The sequence below is a fragment of the Dermatophagoides pteronyssinus genome, unplaced genomic scaffold (assembly GCF_027571235.1).
Source record: "Dermatophagoides pteronyssinus isolate colony J.1.1.1.1 unplaced genomic scaffold, Derpt_VIB-CSIC_2022.12 sq0007, whole genome shotgun sequence".
Taxonomy (NCBI): Eukaryota; Metazoa; Arthropoda; class Arachnida; order Sarcoptiformes; family Pyroglyphidae; genus Dermatophagoides; species Dermatophagoides pteronyssinus.
Genome location: NW_027461531.1, coordinates 2,763,167 through 2,781,688, shown reverse-complemented (window position 1 = coordinate 2,781,688; position 18,522 = coordinate 2,763,167). Strand labels below are relative to the sequence as shown.

Genomic DNA, 18,522 nt, shown 5'->3' with positions numbered 1-18,522 from the left:
TCGTTTATCTCTCTCTCTCGCACTCAATGACTTTTACTATGTGTGTGTTATAGATCGAAATATTTTGGATGATAAAGGTTTGGCCAACTGTATAGGTGAACTGTTAGAAATTTGCTAAATTAAAACAATGATTATTGTTATTCCGGACAAATGTTGATGCAAAAAAAAAAAACGTGTAGAAAAATCTATGGGACATTTGTGAACAACAGCAGAAAGAAAAATTCTGTCAATGAATCAAACAAACAAACAAACAAACTAGATTAGTTTCGTAAAACAAAATCAATTTTTTTTTCTATTATATTTTTCTGATCCATCAATTTGATGAATTCAAAAATCATTCATTCATTACACACACACACACCTTTTTATTGTTTGTTTTCAATCATCATCATCATCATCCTCATCATCATAATCATAATCGTCGATGGCCAATAAATTATTCGAAAAAATTTTCATTGTTTTTAAAAAAAATTAAAAATCAATGTTATGAAACAGAAAAAAAACATCAACATTTTGTTGTTTTTTTACCCAAATTATGATGATGATGATGATAGCGATAATTGATTGATGATCTTAATTTATTCAAATGTTTTCCATAAATGTTTTTTGTTTCCCAATGAAAAATGATGATGAATTCTATGAGAAACAGGATCGACAACAAACAAAAACTTTAATTGATCTTGTTTTTTTTAAATAAATTCATCGAAAAAATTAAGTCACGCTGAAATTGAATTGGGGTAGAAAAAGATTTTTGAAATTTTTTATTTTGCTGTTGTTCATAATCACCATTATCATCTTTCACCCCTTACGGGATCAACAGAAAAATTACAGCCAAAAAAAAATCAATATAAAAATATCGATCATGATTGATCAGACCAGAAAAAAAACATCCTAATCATTTAATCTGGATTTTCATGAATTTTTTTTTCTTCTCTTCAATTAAAATAAGTTGAATGCATATCTCTCGAAGCGATGCTAATGAATCTTGACATTAGATTTTTTTTTGTTGTTGTTTCTGGTTAAATTTATTGAGCTGTTGGCCGTAATTGAAAGTGGCAGTTTTGTTCAAAAATTCAAAAGACTATTGGAAACGAAAACAGCATCCAAAAAGAAAAAATGATGAACAATTTCGAATGATGAAGACACGAAATTGATGGGATGATACGGATCAATGTTTTGCTGCCTGTATAAATGAGAATTCGGTAGCAAAGTCACGAAAAAGTTTTTTTTCTGTTGTTCACCAAACACTACTAACATACACACACGATATAATCATGACTATTTAACACCATTTGAATCATCTTTTTAAAGTATTATATAATAATATAAAAAAACAATCATTTATCACAGGTTCAATGTTGTGTGATCATAATATACATCGTCGACTTCTATTGATGATGCTAACTAGCATCGTCAATTTTTAATTGTTTATCTTAATGAGCAACCTGAAGATAATAAAAATAGAAAATTCTTTCCAAAATTAAAAAATGTGAAATATTGAACTAAATAACTTAAAAAACATTGTTTTTTTTCCAATAATAATCTCATTATCGTTTTTTTTACGATTATAATTTGTGAGCATCATTCATTCATTAATGGCTTATAGATTCTAAACAAAACAACGAGTAAAGCAAAAAAAATCATTCCATTTTGAATATAGAAAGGATTTTTTTTCTCAAATCATTATCTTTATTTATCATGATATCTGTTGATATTTCAACAGCAAAAGGAAAAAACAACAAAACAAGTAAAACAGTGAAACAGAGAAAAAAATCATTTGCAATTCTAAAATTTATAATTATAACAAAAAGTAATTATTTTGATTCGATTTTTTTTTGCATTACACACATACATTGGTCTATTCTATTTCTATGTATTTCTCTTTTAAGATTTTTTTTTTTACAGATGGCCAAAATCATCATCATTTGATCTTTTTTTTTGCTTTATTCTTAGATATTTTGAATAAATTTATCTGTAAATATTATCATAGCACTGTGATTTTAAAAAATAAGTATTTATCCAAAATTCGACGATGATCCATTTGTTAATAATCTTGTCCTTGTTACCTGTGTGTATATGTGTAAAATCATTAAAAATAGTGAGAAAATAATTGACTTTTTGTTTTCATTGTAAATTTTCTGTTTTGACATCTCTGTTGTTCCACCACCAAAACAAACATTATGTCTGGGCCATTTTTTTTGACTAATATTTGAACAATATCAATACAGCAAAGTGCAAAAGAAAAATAAGAAATCGATAAGAAAACAAGTACAAATCTACCAATTATCAATCAAGGCTGAATAATCCAAATCATTTGTTTTCACTGTTTTAAAACAAAATGAAATTATTAAAATATTATAAGTTTTTTCCGTATTCCAGGAAAACAACAACAACAACAATAATAAAACAAACATGGCCAAAAAAAAACGTGACTTAAGATTATAGACATTGGCCATTGGAATGCTTGGGAAATTGTATCAAATCACATCATTACAACAACAACAGCAAAAACAAAAATACCGGATTCTTCACAGGATTATCAACACACTGGCAACAATAAATGGCAAAAATGTTTGATGAGAGAAAGCGGATAGAATCAAGGAAATGATCCATTTTTTCGGTGGAAAAAAATACAAAATTCTACAAAAGTGATGGAGATTTTATTCCCTTGATTTTCAAAAACAAAACAAAAAAAAGTTAAAAATAGTTCATACTATTGAATAATAACCGTAGGTAATGGTAGTAAAAAAGGAAGAAAATTTATCTATAATTATTTAAAATTAAATGAATTATATCTGAAAAAATAATAATAATAATGTCTTTGCATCTATGATTATCATCATCATTCAATCTGAATGGATAGCCTTTTTGGATGATCTTTTTATTTCTTCGTTGCTTAAATGACCTAAAGCGAATTCTCTATGTTGAATCATAATGAAATTTCAAAAAAAAAAAATTAAATTAAATTATAATCAATAAGTTTGCAACAATAATAACATTGTGTTTAATCAATAGAAATTCAAGAATATTAAGTTTTTTTCGGATTATTAATAATAAATCAATCTATAGAATCAATAAAAGATGATACAATTATTGTTTCATTAATTGATCATCATCATCATAATCGTTTCTTTTCAAAAGAAAATAATGATTTCAATTCAATTCAATACAATAATAATTTAAACACAAAACACATCTATTTGCTGACCTTTACAAAAAAAAAAAGTAAATTAAGAAAAAAAAAATGAAATTATTGATCTGTAATAGGATAATATGAAGAAGAAGAAGAAGAAGTTCATCTAATCATTTATACAGTATATCGGATAGAAATAAATGAGGAGAAAAAAAAACTAGATCAATAATAAAGTCAACAAACATTCGCAAAATGCAAATCAGAAGAAAAAAATATTTAGATATCACCATCATCATTGAAAATCTGAATATTATCATTTCGGATTGAGTTATCTTTGAAAAAAATTTGAATATTTTTGTTTTTTTTTGGCAAACGTAAATCAAACATCATTATTGCCATGGATAATGATAATTATCATTTCAAGTCTATAGGATGATCGTCGTAGTCGCCAGCATGCTTTTGCGAAGAAAAGTTTTGTTAATTTTCTTTTCTAAACTCATTATGTGTTTAGCATAAATCAATTAATCATAATTAGTCATCATCATCATCGATAGAAATTATTATGAAAAGTGTTGAAATTGATGTCTATTGATTCATCAAATAGATAATATTTAAAAAAATCCCATTTTCAATTTCCCGAATGTCCAATATATTCGATGTTTGCTTATTTTTTTGCAAATTTTCATTTCCGAATCAAACAAAAAATGCAATGAAAATTTAATCAAACATTGACACATGAGGCATTTTTTTTGAATCTATAAGATCTTAATCGAAAATTAGTTCACCTGGACCAAATTCATCAAATCAACTAATAAACACACACACCGGTTGTGGTCATTTATTATTATTATTATTATCATTTCTCTTATTGTTTGCATTTGCCAAAAAAAACGGAAAAAAAAATTTCATTATACGTTAGTGTTATTTGATTTGAAAATGATGAAAATACAATAATGATGGCGATTATATGATGACAGGGTTTTATCATTTGTCCATATCTCTTTATATGAAAAAAATAATAACATGTTAATCGCACACACACACACACAATTCATTCATTCAAAATTCAATTCAATTTTATTGAATTGATAAACATTACTAACATAGTATATTATAATGTTTGTTTTGTTACATAGAAAAAAAAATATTGAATCCATTTATTTAGCTAAAATATAATTCGGTATTCAAAAAAAAAAAAAATTAGATCCAAATACAAACACCAAATATGATATGATAAACACCTTTTGATGAAACTGTGTTTGATCCAATTTTTTCTGTTTTTTTTTCTTCTTTCATTTTGTCCATCATTGTTGAAATAATAATAATCATTATCATTATCATCATCCGTAATCAATCGACAGAGAATCGATTGGAAAAATAAGGTGTTTGATTGAATGGAATAGGAAAAATTGAACCAAAATTGAATTGAATTGAATTTTCATCGAATATTTATCGAGATTTGGATATGGCATATTACAATGGAACAATCGATTTTATTCGTTGTATACTTGTGTGTCATTTTTTTTTCTCATTCATATAGCTTGAGATAATCTCATTTTTTTTTGTTTGTTTGAAATGAAAACAACAACAATCTGCCATCATCATTTTCATCGTTATCAACAACATTCTTTGTAAAAACAATGACATCCGTCAATGATTAAGTCATATCATTTTTTTCGTTTTTGTTTTTTTGATTGGAAAATGGATGACCATTTGTTTTGTTTTTTTTTTCATTGAAACAAACGCAAGTAATTCACTATCAATGAAACAATGATCAATCAATTAATCCTTCGAAATGGAAATTGATCAGACACAAAATTAAATCCAGATAAGTGTTTAGGCGTAAAAATTTAAATTTTTTTTCCACGAAACAACAACAACAGCAACAAAATTGTTGAAACATCAATTAAAATCAAAAAAACGAATCATTGATTCATGAATTTAAATTTTTTTTTTTAGAAAAAAAATCAATCGATTTTATCAAATTATTTTTCATTCACCGGGTGTGGTATATCAGTATTTTTATTTGTGGAGGAATCTTGAATAAGATGTCAGAGGATAATAATAAGATGAAGTAAATAGGAAAAAAATCTTGTGACGTTTTGACATCAATTAAAAATTTCATCATAACGAACGTATACTTTTTTAGCCGCTGGATAAACAAAAATGTTTGTCCAAGCAACAACAACAACAAAAAATGTTACCAGTATTTTTAGCTACATTCAAATTTCAAATCATCATCATTATTATTCACGATTTTGCTCTGAATTTTTTTTTCATTTTCAATCAAAATCAAAATCTCAACAACAACAAAAATCATCGGCCCACCAATCAAGTATTTATTCTTTTCTTTCGTTTATTTATTTGGTCATGTTGAATTTCCGAAATATTTTCTGTTTTGTTTTTTAAGTTTTTCATCATTGATTTACAACATTAAAAATTTTTTTTTTTTGACCCGAATCAATAGCTTTTGATAACTTAATTAATATTTTTTCTTTCTGTTTTTTGTTTTCATAAAGTATTTGAATGGAATTTTTTTTTCGTTTGTTTCATTTTGATTATCAACAATGAAATCACATTGAATTGAACGGGCTGCTGCCGAATGAATGAATGAAAAAAAATTACAATTAAAACGAACAATTTTCGAAATAGTTCATAGTTTCATACGTACACAAACACACCATATATATTGATAATAAGAAGAATGATAAGAATGGAGAAAGTCTTCATTAAGGTTACAGGGGAAAAAACAGAGTCTGTTTTTTTTTGAATGACGAGACAAAGACCATGATGATGATCATCATCATCATTGATCGATTGACTAATGATTAATATTGTGTGTGATCATTTGGGCCATTTATTTGATATGATCACTATATGAACTATATAGAGTGATAGAGAAAAATTCCATTTATTATATGATTGTGTTATTTGGTTGATGAACAAACGATTGATGATGATGATGATGATGATGAGACAAGAATCTTTGATCAAACTACATTGATAAATCAAATGAAACAAAAAGATTTTTGTTTTTGTTTTTGTTTTGTTTTTTGCCTACAACAACATTATTATCATTTCTTTTTTCTTTCCTATTCAAGGGGAAAACAAAACAAAAAAAAAATCGTGACCGTTCGATAACAATTTGCTACCTGAATTTGTTACATCTTTTTTCAAAAAAAGATTGATAATTTTTTCGTTTTCAATAGATTGATCCAACACATTGAATATTATACAATATATGTATGGTTTTGATTAGAATCTTTCTAACGAATTGTTTTCGTATATAAATGTGTGATGATGATGATAATTTACCATCTTTAAAATCATTTTTAAACGCCTTTAGTTAGTTTAGTGTGGCACGCGCATTTTTAATATGAAACAAGTGAAAAATTCTTTTTTATATTTCTTCATTTAATCAAAAATAATGGCTACTATTCATTCTTCAATGAAACCGAGTAGGAAGGATATATTATTTTAGATTAGGTATTATTGTAATAATCATCATCATCATTATCACCATCATCATGATAAAGTGAATATAAAAAAACGGGATTGAATTGATCAGAAAAAGAAAATAATATTATTATTATCCTTTATATATTCACAATAAAGGTGATAATAACTGTGTGATAAAAGAAACCGATTCGAAACCAAAAGAAATTTTTTTAGTTTTCTGTTTTGCCTACTCATTTTTTCCACACACACACACACACAATCATTTGGCCAACAATTACATAAATTCCAATGGACGATACCAATTTTGGAAAATTTATGGCTTTTTTTTTTGAAAAAGAACTTGTTATTTCTGTTGTTGAAAAAATCATAAATTGTTGATTACATCAATTTATTCAATTGAAAATGGTGTTTGACATTTTAAAAAAATGATTGATTTTTAAATCAAATTAGACCGGAGAGAGAGAGATTATCCTATCAAACAATGTCATGGATATTCCGATAGAGAGAGAGAGAGGTATGAAAAATTTGAGGTTTTTTTTAAATTAATTAAACCATCAAACAAACATGGACACACGCCAACACACATACACTAATCATTTATTGAAAACCGAGTGCAATGCTTCATTTTTCTCTCTATTTTTTCAAATGAATAATTATGGATTTTCAATTTTTTTTTGTTTGATGGATTAGACGACCATGGATGGATAGATAGTTGTTGTTGGTGGTGGTGGATGAAGATGGCCAAATATCAATTGAATGTGTCAATCGATTAATCAATCAAACAACAATCATAATAAATGAATGGATAAACAAAACAAAACAAAAACAAAAAAAACAAGTTTAAAAAATACAATATTAATATCGATATCTTTGAATGAAGAAGAAAACAAACAAACAAGAAAATTGGGATAACCTTTTCCTTATGATCAAAAGATGAAATGATTCAATTTAACGGGATGTCAGAAAAAAATGATTCGAATAATAAAAAAAATAAGTCAATTCACTGCTACTGTTATCCTTTTGTGTGTGTGTTTGGAAGATTTCTATTTCAAAATCAAAACGTGTCTGTTGTTTGTCGTGTGGATACAGAAACACTTTCATTTTGGATTTCTAAATTTGAAATCATCATCATGATGAAAATAAATGATTGTGTGTCCATAAATGAATCCATCTCATCATGTCATTTTGATCAGATTGAATCAAATCGATTCGTTTTCGTTTTCGTTTTCTTTTAAATTAACACTATATCATTAACGATTGATTTGGGATTTAAAGATTTTTTTTTGTAAGATTTCCTGATGCACGATATTGTAGAAGAGAATAAACAATGATAATAATAATAATCATCAACATCAACATCATCATCTCAATCGAATTGATATAATGATCGATTTTTTTTCCAACATTTTCCAAAATCGTGACATTACCAATTCATATATCATTTCAACACTTCATTACGAATCAATTTATCAAATAAGAAGAAGAAATGATATTAACACCTGAAATTTGGTGTTGATTAACCAATGGTCAATATATGATTGGTGTGTTTTCTTTATTTATTTTGTATCGATCGATGTTTTAATCATGCAATTTTGAGGCAAAAATATTTTTTTTGTACAATTCCAACATCCATTTTGTAAAGAGAAAATTATAAACAGATAATAAAGGTAAAGGTCAGATAATTTAATGGCGATTTTCAATTTTTTCGAAAATCATTAATCCATTTCCGATCGAATCATCCATGAAGAGAAAATAATTTCCGAAAATAATTTTTTTTTCATTTCGTAACATCGTGTATGAACGGTATGATTTATTGCTGAATTTTAGCCGTTGAAACTGCATCGAGCAATAAATCCCGCCTTTTGCCTTTTTTAAAAAATGTTTCGTTTGTTTATATTTTTTTTTATTGATTTGTAAATTTCAAACAAAAAAATAACAACCAAATCAATCAAAATGATGATGACCAATAATAAAAATGTGAAATTAAATAAAAATGTAAATCATCATAAAATGGTGGCAGATGAATGGGAAAAATTTGCAGAATCAACAGGTTTTTGTCAACAAAAATCAATAAATGAAACAACTTTAAATGATGTGCTGAACAATTATAATGATCAATCGTTAAAAACAATAAATGAAGCACAAAATTTATGCATTGAATTGAATAAATTGTTTGATGATAATATTACGAAAATCATTCGTGAATCAAATCTAGAATTTGATGAGAATCAAATTCCAACGTTACAACAATTGATCGAGAATCAAAAACAAACATGTGACCGATTTTCGCAATTGAATTCGACATTAGATGAAATAATTGATCAAAGAAATTCATTATGTGATGAATTTAAATCACTTCAAATAGAAATTGATAATTTTCGTAAACATCGAGATCAATTAGTCCAAAAACAATCGATGAAACGCAAAATAAAATTGAGAAAGAATCATCGAAAATTTGTTTTCGAAAACATAATGATCAACTGGTTGTTTGTAAGTAAAATCGAAAGAAAATTTTAATTTTATTAATAACAACAAATATATTTTTGTTTTTGTTTTATTCGATTAGTGGTTTTCAACAACAGTGATGGCCGATTACAGAATTTATTCGAAATCAAAGAAAATTCCACCAAAGAGGATTTCTGGCAAGATTTACATCGAAAAATTCTTAACTAACTGTGCACTAAAAATTTTCTTCTTTCTTTTAATGTTCTCAAAAATAAACTTGAAATAATATTTTACGATTATTTTTTTTGAATAATAATGACATTGATTCCATCAAACATTATCATCATAATGATTATTATCCAAATTAATTTAATTGAAACATCAGATTTACAAATTTCCAACAAAGATTTTAGACAAATGTATCCATGTCCATTTACTAAAATACTCGATTGTGATGATTATTATAGAAAGATAAAACGAAATTTTGATAGCGATTATAAATCAAATAAAAAAACTAAATTAGTTATTTCGGTATTGGAACGATGGATGATGGCGAAAGGAGATATTACAACAATATATATTCCACGTATTCTTCCAACATTTGGTAAACATATCTGCACTCGTCGTCCATGCGATTGTTATATTCAAAATTGTTTTGCATATTGTGCATGGAATTGGTGTCATGCACAACCGTTGGCCGATTTGGAGGAAAAATGGATTTATATTGAATGTATTGAAGATTTTAATCTGGAAGCTTGTCTATATTATGAATGGCCATGTCAAGAATATTGTTAGAATTGATAAATAAAATTTTTTTTTGAAAAAAATCAATAAAAAACAATTCCCGCTTAAATATTCTTGTACTGTTGCCTATGAACGGTCTTTTCCGGCAAATTTTCTTTTCTCGTGTTTTTTCTATTTTTTTTTGTTTGAAATTTTTTCTTTTGTCTCGTGATTTTTAATCTGTTTAACGATTAAAAATGGCTGATTTAATTGTCAAATCCAATCTAAGTGGTAAAAAGTTCGATAAAGCTGAAGATGTTACCGATTTGGTCGAACAAATTCGTAATAATGATGATCAAATTGGTACTTTGCAGTTGGATGGTAATTCATATGGTATTGAACCGTTGAAAGAAATTGGTCAATCACTTCAAACATGCCATAATCTTCGTCACTTATTCCTGAATGATATGTTTACCAGCAGATTAAAAGATGAAATACCTAAAGCATTATATTATCTATTGGTCGGTTTACAATCAAGTCGCGCCGAAATCGTAACATTGAATCTTAATGACAATGCAATCGGTCCAGTAACGATGCCAACATTATTACCATTTCTTCGTAGTGAACAATTCATATCATTGCGTCAGCTTTATCTAAATAATTGTGGACTAGGTATCAAAGGTGGAACAATGTTGGCTACGGTTCTTTCTGGATTTGAAAATTTGTCCGAATTAGTCATCGGAAGAAATCGTTTAGAGATTGATGGAATAGTTGAAATCAGTTCGGCATTATCAAAATTGACTACATTGGAACGTTTGGAACTGCCGCAAAATGGTACGAAAGAAGAAGGAATAATTCATTTGTGTGAAGCGTTAAAACAAAATCGTAATTTGAAAGTTCTCAACCTAAATGATAATGTTCTCACAACAACAGCTGAAAATTTAGCTTCTGCATTGATAACATTGAACAAACTTGAAGTATTGAATCTAGGTGATTGTTTGCTTAAAACCGAAGGAGCTATAATCATTTTATCAGCTTTAGATTCACTATATCGTGATAAATGGTGTTCGAGAATTCGAGAGATCAATATTAGTGGAAATGAAATTGGATCTGATGCAAAAGAAATTATTATCGCAACTGTCGAAACAATATTGGAAACAAGAGAAAATGATGAAATAAAGCTCAAACTTGATCTTAGTGCCAATAACTTCGGTGAAGAAACTGTTGATGAATTGAAAAATCATTTTGGTTCTGTCATCGATTTGATCATTGATGATGATCAAGGTTCAGAAGATGAACAAGAACAAACCATTGGTGATGATGGCTGCAAATTAGAAGATTCAAATCTATCAATTGATAATAAAACTTCTGCAAACGATGAGCTTGATGACAATTTATTGGCTGATCCGGAAGCATTACAAAAATATCTTGATACACAGTACACAGATCTTGAATCATTATGTAAAAGATTTTTTGCTGTATCGACTAATGGTTTCAACAAAACAGAAAAATCATTAAATAAAAATACTACTATAGAAATTGATGCCCTCATCAAATTTGGGAGAAAAAAATTTCTAAAAAATGAATCGGATTTTAATCTACTCAATACTTTACTAGCTATTTGTGGTTTATTAAAAGCTGAAGATCGTTCTAAATCACCACGTAAAGATGCTGATCTAAGTGGACCAATATTAGCATTGGCACGTGTTGCTAAAGAATTTGGCGATGATTTCAATCAAAAACGTTGCATCAAAGATTTATTACTGGAAAAAGTTAAAGAAAATCGTTATCAAACACTTCAAAATGAAATTTATTCACTAATTTACAGTTTTTGATACAAGAAAAAAGAATTGATAAAAAATATATAAATGAATTGGATAAGAAAAAACATCTAAATTATCATCTTGTATCGTTTTTTTCACCCTCTTTCAATTTTTTTTCTTTTTCGGATTCTTCAGCAAGATATGTGAACAGATCACGAAATGATTCGAATTCGGTTCGTCCTTGTGGAGGATTATTGCGAGGAATTTGTGGTAATTTTTCACCAATTTTTTCACGAAAATCTTTAAGCTATATTTTTATTGATAAATTTAAATTGAAATAAAATTTTGAAATATTTAAACAAAAAATCAACGTTTTAACCATACATTTTTGGCCCCAACACCGAAACCATATCATAGCGGATATGATACTAACGCCTCCAATTGCATACAATGAACCAATACCAAGTGCACGTGCTGCCAAACGTACACCGCTTTCCATCGGTGGTGGTTTTGGTATTCCCGGTTGATTTGGTCGTTCGGGCAACATCATTAAACCCTAACGATTGAATCGGGAAAAAAAATTATTTTATCCAATCAAAAGCAAATAATCAAACAAAATACTTTGTTGAATGCTGTTTCATCATTTTTTTTAGCCACAGATATACCATTGGAAAAACCAATCAATAAACCAACGGCAGCAATCGAACTAAGAAATAACGTTTCTAATCACAAAATGGAAATTTTAGAAAAAAAAATCTAAAAAACTTTTAAAATTAATTTTACCCCAAAATTTGCTATCTTTTTGTTTCGTTTCATGATTTGTTAATGACGATGATTCTTTATTCGTTGAATTTTCCATATAATTATCAAATGTTTTCAATTAAATTGATTTTTAAATTTGAATTAATAATGATCACATGTTTTCATATACGTTGTTCATGAATGTATTCCCAAAAAAAAGAGATGAATGTCAATTTATTTTTATTTACAACGCAACAATCAACCCACCCAATCTATTCGACAACAAAATTGATCAGGATTGAATTTTGAATGTTTTGATTCAATTTTTTTCCAAGAATCATTTGAACCAAAGAATTTGTACAAAATGATGAATAGAATGTTTGGTAAACCGAAAGATAAGGTGCCACCACCAAATCTTTCAGATGTGATTGCCAATGTGAGTTGACATTTTTCTATTGATTAAAATCCTTTTCTCACCGATTATGGATTGAATCAGGTTGATAGTCGTGCCGAATCCATCGATAAAAAAATACAAAAATTGGAAGCTGATCTAGTCAAATACAAAGATCAGATGAAAAAAATGCGAGAAGGTCCGGCCAAAAATGCGATAAAACAAAAAGCGATGCACATTTTGAAGCAAAGAAAAATGTATGAAAATCAACGTGAACAGTTGATGCAACAATCATTCAACATGGAACAAACAAATATGGCAACACAAACGCTCAAAGATACTCAAGTGACCGTATGTAAAATAAAATTGTTTTCTCATTTAACATCTTTGTTTTTGTTCAAGGTAAATGCAATGAAATTGGGCGTCAAAGAGATGAAAAAAGAATATAAAAAGGTCAACATTGATCAGATTGAAGACTTACAAGATGATCTAGCCGATATGATGGAAGACGCTAATGAAGTACAAGAAGCCTTAGGCCGTTCATATGGTATGCCTGATGTGGATGAAGATGAACTTGAAGCCGAACTAGAAGCATTGAATGATGAGCTTGCATTGGATGATACTTCTTATCTAGATGAAGTGTCCAACCTTAAAGTACCATCTAAAGAACCGGGAGCTGAAAGTGTTAATACTGTAAGTTATTTTGTTTTCATTCATTATTTTCAAACTATTCTGTTTTATTTCAGGATGGTCAATTGGTTGATGAATTTGGTTTGCCAAAAATGACAGCTACATAAAATATGCGTTTTCTTTCCGGTATTACTTCAACCAAACATTAACATGGATTGAGATTTTGTTACTATTCATTTTTAACCCTTGTTTTCAAAAAAATCATTTTAATAAATTTAGACCATTGCTAAATTCTTTATCAAATAAAAATAATGTACATCTAAATTTAAAATGACTAGATCAAATTTTTTTTCTTCTCAATTTCGTAATCGACATTGATCTAATAGAACATCATATTGATGGATGATACGTTGTAATACTTTAAAACGTTCAGCCCGATTGCGAAGTCTGTAGGTTAGATTTTTCAAAAAATCCGTATAATAAGGTGTTGAACGATGTTGAAAATGTATCGTCCAAACATTGTCCAATACTTCGAATGTATAATTCGCAGCAAACATTTCAGTGATATGCATTACTTTGTTCATTCCATAATTGAATAAATTTTCATCGTACATTGGAAAATAGGAATTTTTCTCGACTATAATGTATGGTTCGTATTTATCATGGAATCTATAGGTTATATTGTATGGCCTATTAGAATGATACCATTTCCAATAATTAGTTAGGCCATGAACTTCATTTGATTCATGTAAACGAAACGGTTCGATCATTGGATCATCACGATGTATTAATTGTATCAATTCATCTTTGCTTTTTAAGATAGGATCCTCTTTATTTGGTATATCAAGGTATTCAAAAGCTGGAACAACAAAAGCAATACGGCAGCCATTCATATCGTGTTGTCGCAGGTAGTTGGAATGATATTTATTCATTGAGCTAAGAAAATTTGCCTCAAGATTAGGTGATGGTTGAAAATCTGCATCCACCAGAAACATGAATCTAGTCTGAACCATTTTGATGGCTAAATTACGTAAAACATTAATCGGATAATGATCTGGATTGACCGAAGGCACTAAAATGATTGTACTTTTTTCCAATGCTATTTTCAATGAGCCAATCTTTTTATTAATGTATAGACGTTGCCAATCTTGGATTCTACCGTTTGTCGAATTATTGGTCAATACATAAATGGATATGGAAACCGGTCCATTCCAAGTACGTAATGATTGTTCAAGAATGACTAGTCGATCCATAGATACTTGCGAAACGAATGTTATTTGATGATTTGAGATCGATTTTTCATAACGAGGCATTTTCAGAATTTCATATTCTGGATTCGAAAATTGATTCGATTTCTTAACTTGATGATCCGTCAGTTTGAATGAACACCACGAACATATGTCATAAGCTGAAAAAAGTGGATCAAGTCCAGCTAAAATAATAAGAAAAACAAGTGTAATATTGAAAAAAAATTCATTATAAAAGCCAATGAAAACTAACCAGATTCACTGGTCAAACGAACATCGGTAAATGATGCAATGCCAGAATATCCATAGCATGCCAACATAATTGTAACCGATTTAATCGTTTTTGTTGAACGATAATCTTCTACACGAAGTGACCAGGATTCACTTTCATAACGAAATTTTAGCCTAAACAGAAACAACAAATTTGCGAATTTGATGTAAAGTTCAAATTATTAAACATACTTGATAATTTCATCAGTGAAATCAATGAATTCAATTAATGCTAACATTCCATAGAAACCATCATGAGATTGTTCGACTAATTGTTCGGCTGTAGCACGAAGACTAAAAAACAAATGTCGAACGTTCGATTCAAGTTTAAAGGGTACAAATTGATAAATGGCTCGTATTGAATTTGGTTTACATTTAGCAATGAAAATCTGTGTAATGGATTAAAATCAACAAAATCACTATGACTGGATTTTATATCATACTACCTTATCACAAAGTGTCCAACGATTATTGAAACATTGAATTTTTTCATCCCAACGAAAATGATCACTGAACCAACCGATGTGTGTGAGCTGCTTTGATTGTATTAGATTTGAATGCAATAAATTAATTGCATTTGGTCCGAATACAGTTGGATCGTTGAAATCCATTTTAATCAATTTATAACGCCGTTCGCAATCAATGTCATCATTGGTGATTGGTTTGGAAAATATAGATATTTTTCCTTTGTCCGGATGCTCATGACTAGTTGAATGTTTACTGTATTTATTTAATGAAATTAAAAACTGAAGATCCAGGAAACAATGTTAACACTAACCTATGATAGGTATCACTATAATAATTAAGATAATTATGAATTAATAGAATAGAAAATAATGAATGTAATACGATGGCAATGATAACAATTCGTAATGTGCTTGTCTTTTTCAACTCTAGCTGTAATCGTAGCAGAAGATAATCTAATCTACTTAGTGAATGATATGGTGGCAAAGACATCATCAAGGATGATTAAACATGATTTGGATCAATCTATTCTGTTTTTTGGATCACGACAATTGTGATACATATTCTATGAATGACCTCGCAGAATTTCGAATCTTTTTTTTTTTTTTGGTGCACGAATTTATTTATCAAAAAACTGAAATTTTAATCAGAATTTTCAAGCTCAAAGTTTTTCACTAATTATCATCGTAATGATAAACTCTCCAAACTAATACTAGCACTTAGCTCATGAGCATAATTATACATATTGGGTTTAAATTTATCAAATTCAGTTTTTTCGGCAAATAAATCTTTCACAAGTTCATCACCATTAGCCATTGAATCGTTTATGTTTTTGGTTTTCAAAATTTCCAAACAAACTTGTCTCAATCGATAATCTTTGCATTGTAAATCCTGTGTTAAAGAACGTGTCATATTTTTTAATTGTATTGAATCGATAACTTCAAAACGATTCATTTGTTGTAATGATTCCAATAGTTTTCGCTGTTCGGCAAATAGATAGATAGCCGTTTGTAAATATTCAATCGATATGTTTGTTTTACCAGTTCGAACATTCTGTTCCAAATAATTCAGATATGCATTCGACCATTTTTTCAGATTATAATAATAAATAATCTCATTTTCTTTGTTATATGATATATGTAAATTGGTTACATTGACAAACCATTGATACCATTCAATTGCTTGTGACCACATTTGCAATTCGAAATAACGATCACAAAGTTTTGTTACCATTTGAATGAATAATGATGATTCAAGATAAATATAACTAGCCAATGAACCCATCATTTCTTCAATATTTTCAAGTATAGTTTTTTGATTAGTAATACCACCGATTAGACGAATTGCTCGTTGTAATATTTGAAATTGTTTTTGTACCAATGACATTATCGATGGACTTTCATATTTTCGTTCACACATCATGCACCAATCATTGACAAATTCATTCACATCATATGGTATTGGACCATTACAATACTCGCAACGAATGGCAAAATATGAATTACGTGTTTCCTCTAAACATTTAGTACAGGCACACATAATATATAGATTTTGTAGATAACGTTGTCGTTTGAGTAATGAATAATCTTTAGGCACACCATATGTAATTGTAATTGATTCATTGGCCGCTATATTCTTAATAGTTTTAACAACGAATTTTTTACCATCAAATGTCCATTCAGCATTTGGTTCACATTCATGATTGATATGTGATCCAAACAGACATTGAAATGAAGCAACCTGTTGTCTTTCTTGATTTTCTTTCTGTTGCCAGCTATATTCATTCAATTGTGTTCGAACAAATGAAATGGCAAAATGTTCGATAATTTCGATCAAATCTTTTCTTTCGAATTGTTGCATATCAACATTCATTTTATAACAATAAATCATGAACAATATGATTGCATTGCATAATTCTACTGATCGTCGTAATGGTTTACGGCGAACAATTCGTTGATACAATTCACGTTGACTAATGAAAAACCATTGACGAGCTTGTTCCAATTCTAATCCTTTAGTAGTTTGTTCTAATTGATCCAAACAAGATTGAAAGGAAAATGTTTGAAACTGTGAAAGTGTGTGATTCGAATATAAAATTTTTTTCATTATTGATTGATGAGAATCCTTATTTAAATTACTCACTTCATCACGATGAATAGCAAGATTTAACTGTGGTAATTGAATGAAATCACGATACACAGTAGTTGATTGATTGCCAAGTTTTTCACGCATCAATGACAACAGACCACATTCATATTGATGAAAAGTATGTAAAGCATGTTCAGCACATTTCTTGGTACAAAAAACAACTTCGGTACAATTAAAACATGGCCAAAATGTATTTGTAACTTTTTTGTGACAATTATGACAATAATCATGAAGAAAATCGGCTGTAAATGAAATGATCATTGGTTGTTCAGATAGAATTTCTGTATTGGCTGCGATTTCAGCATTGGTTTGGAAATCATATCGATCACATTGAATTTTTGCAATTTTTATACGACGATCAATTGTAACATCAAGAGAATCATCCATTGATGATTGTCGATCGTCAATTCCAAAAGGAGATTTAAATTTTCTCGATTGTTTTTTAAGTTTTTTAAATTGTTTAAGCTTATCAATCGATAGAATTTTTTCATTTTCCTGTATAATGTTTGCCAACATACGATACGCTTCAGATTGTCGATTTAATCGATTTAGAATATCTACTTTACGTTCAATTAATGTATATGACAAACGAATCTCCAAAGCATGATCTAAATCTTTCAAACTTGATTCATAATCATTCTGATTCGAATGCAATATCGATCGTTGACTAAAACATTGAAATAATAGATTATTATCACGAATCGGTGCTGAAATAATAGCCATATTAATATTAAACATTGCTTTATCTGCAAATGATGAATCGGTCATATTTTTATATAAATTACAAAATTGTTTAAATCGTTGTGCATCTTCCAATGATTTTTTCGTACGCATTATTTCTCGTTCAAATGCAGGAACAAATGATTCGGAAAAATCTTTATTTAAATTCATATTATTCGTCAATATAAATTCCAATTGACTACTAGCTTTACTGAAACAAGTTGAATCATTATCTTTATCAACTTTTTCGCAAACTTTTCGTATGGATGAATAAATTTCCGAAATGGACATGATCAAGCGATACTTTTTTTTCTAATAAAATAAACAAAATTACTCAAAATACAAAACAAAGCTAAAACACTGAAAGAATATCGAATATTCGCGGTC

The 18,522-nt window shown here is 28.4% G+C and overlaps 6 protein-coding genes across 6 annotated transcripts; 3 read left to right on the top strand and 3 right to left on the bottom strand.

Annotated features, from left to right (window-relative positions):
* Positions 1-8,407: 8,407 nt before the first annotated feature.
* On the top strand, positions 8,408-9,372 carry LOC113793160 (uncharacterized). Its single transcript, XM_027343147.2, is given in 3 exon segments — positions 8,408-9,001; positions 9,004-9,082; positions 9,159-9,372. Coding segments are annotated over 3 exon segments (642 nt in total). The 5' UTR covers positions 8,408-8,545; the 3' UTR covers positions 9,266-9,372.
* Positions 9,373-9,930: 558 nt separating this feature from the next.
* RanGAP (Ran GTPase activating protein) lies at positions 9,931-11,889 on the top strand. Its single transcript, XM_027342688.2, has one exon. The coding sequence runs from the start codon at positions 10,018-10,020 to the stop codon at positions 11,593-11,595; it is 1,578 nt and encodes a 525-aa protein (XP_027198489.2). The 5' UTR covers positions 9,931-10,017; the 3' UTR covers positions 11,596-11,889.
* On the bottom strand, positions 11,547-12,477 carry LOC113792773 (transmembrane protein 242). The gene is given in 5 exon segments (XM_027342706.2): positions 11,547-11,830; positions 11,908-11,928; positions 11,930-12,079; positions 12,145-12,245; positions 12,307-12,477. Coding segments are annotated over 5 exon segments (519 nt in total). The 5' UTR covers positions 12,383-12,477; the 3' UTR covers positions 11,547-11,659.
* A 22-nt stretch (positions 12,478-12,499) lies between these two features.
* On the top strand, positions 12,500-13,616 carry Vps60 (vacuolar protein sorting 60). Its single transcript, XM_027342696.2, has 4 exons — positions 12,500-12,700; positions 12,761-13,006; positions 13,058-13,348; positions 13,402-13,616. Exons 1-4 carry the CDS (start codon positions 12,629-12,631, stop codon positions 13,450-13,452), a joined length of 660 nt encoding a protein of 219 aa, XP_027198497.1. The 5' UTR covers positions 12,500-12,628; the 3' UTR covers positions 13,453-13,616.
* Positions 13,560-15,850, bottom strand: LOC113792746 (uncharacterized). Its single transcript, XM_027342677.2, has 5 exons — positions 15,581-15,850; positions 15,249-15,522; positions 14,995-15,191; positions 14,786-14,937; positions 13,560-14,717 (listed from the first exon to the last, which is right to left on the bottom strand). Exons 1-5 carry the CDS (start codon positions 15,760-15,762, stop codon positions 13,642-13,644), a joined length of 1,881 nt encoding a protein of 626 aa, XP_027198478.2. The 5' UTR covers positions 15,763-15,850; the 3' UTR covers positions 13,560-13,641.
* A 35-nt stretch (positions 15,851-15,885) lies between these two features.
* On the bottom strand, positions 15,886-18,501 carry LOC113793635 (uncharacterized). The gene is made up of 2 exons (XM_027343693.2): positions 17,410-18,501; positions 15,886-17,334 (listed from the first exon to the last, which is right to left on the bottom strand). Exons 1-2 carry the CDS (start codon positions 18,424-18,426, stop codon positions 15,949-15,951), a joined length of 2,403 nt encoding a protein of 800 aa, XP_027199494.2. The 5' UTR covers positions 18,427-18,501; the 3' UTR covers positions 15,886-15,948.
* Positions 18,502-18,522: the final 21 nt, after the last annotated feature.

What these genes read in the sequence shown, in the direction of transcription:
- RanGAP (XM_027342688.2), top strand. Translation starts at nt 10,018, where the DNA reads ATGGCTGATTTAATTGTCAAATCCAATCTAAGTGGTAAAAAGTTCGAT.
- Vps60 (XM_027342696.2), top strand. Translation starts at nt 12,629, where the DNA reads ATGATGAATAGAATGTTTGGTAAACCGAAAGATAAGGTGCCACCACCA. An exon ending in TTTCAGATGTGATTGCCAAT is followed by an intron (nt 12,701 to 12,760) that starts GTGAGTTGACAT and finishes GGATTGAATCAG; the next exon opens with GTTGATAGTCGTGCCGAATC. An exon ending in GAGCTGAAAGTGTTAATACT is followed by an intron (nt 13,349 to 13,401) that starts GTAAGTTATTTT and finishes GTTTTATTTCAG; the next exon opens with GATGGTCAATTGGTTGATGA.
- LOC113792746 (XM_027342677.2), bottom strand. Translation starts at nt 15,762, where the DNA reads ATGATGTCTTTGCCACCATATCATTCACTAAGTAGATTAGATTATCTT. An exon ending in TTCACTGATGAAATTATCAA is followed by an intron (nt 14,938 to 14,994) that starts GTATGTTTAATA and finishes GTTTCTGTTTAG; the next exon opens with GCTAAAATTTCGTTATGAAA. An exon ending in TCGTTTGACCAGTGAATCTG is followed by an intron (nt 14,718 to 14,785) that starts GTTAGTTTTCAT and finishes TTATTATTTTAG; the next exon opens with CTGGACTTGATCCACTTTTT.
- LOC113793635 (XM_027343693.2), bottom strand. Translation starts at nt 18,426, where the DNA reads ATGTCCATTTCGGAAATTTATTCATCCATACGAAAAGTTTGCGAAAAA. An exon ending in TTGCTATTCATCGTGATGAA is followed by an intron (nt 17,335 to 17,409) that starts GTGAGTAATTTA and finishes ACACTTTCACAG; the next exon opens with TTTCAAACATTTTCCTTTCA.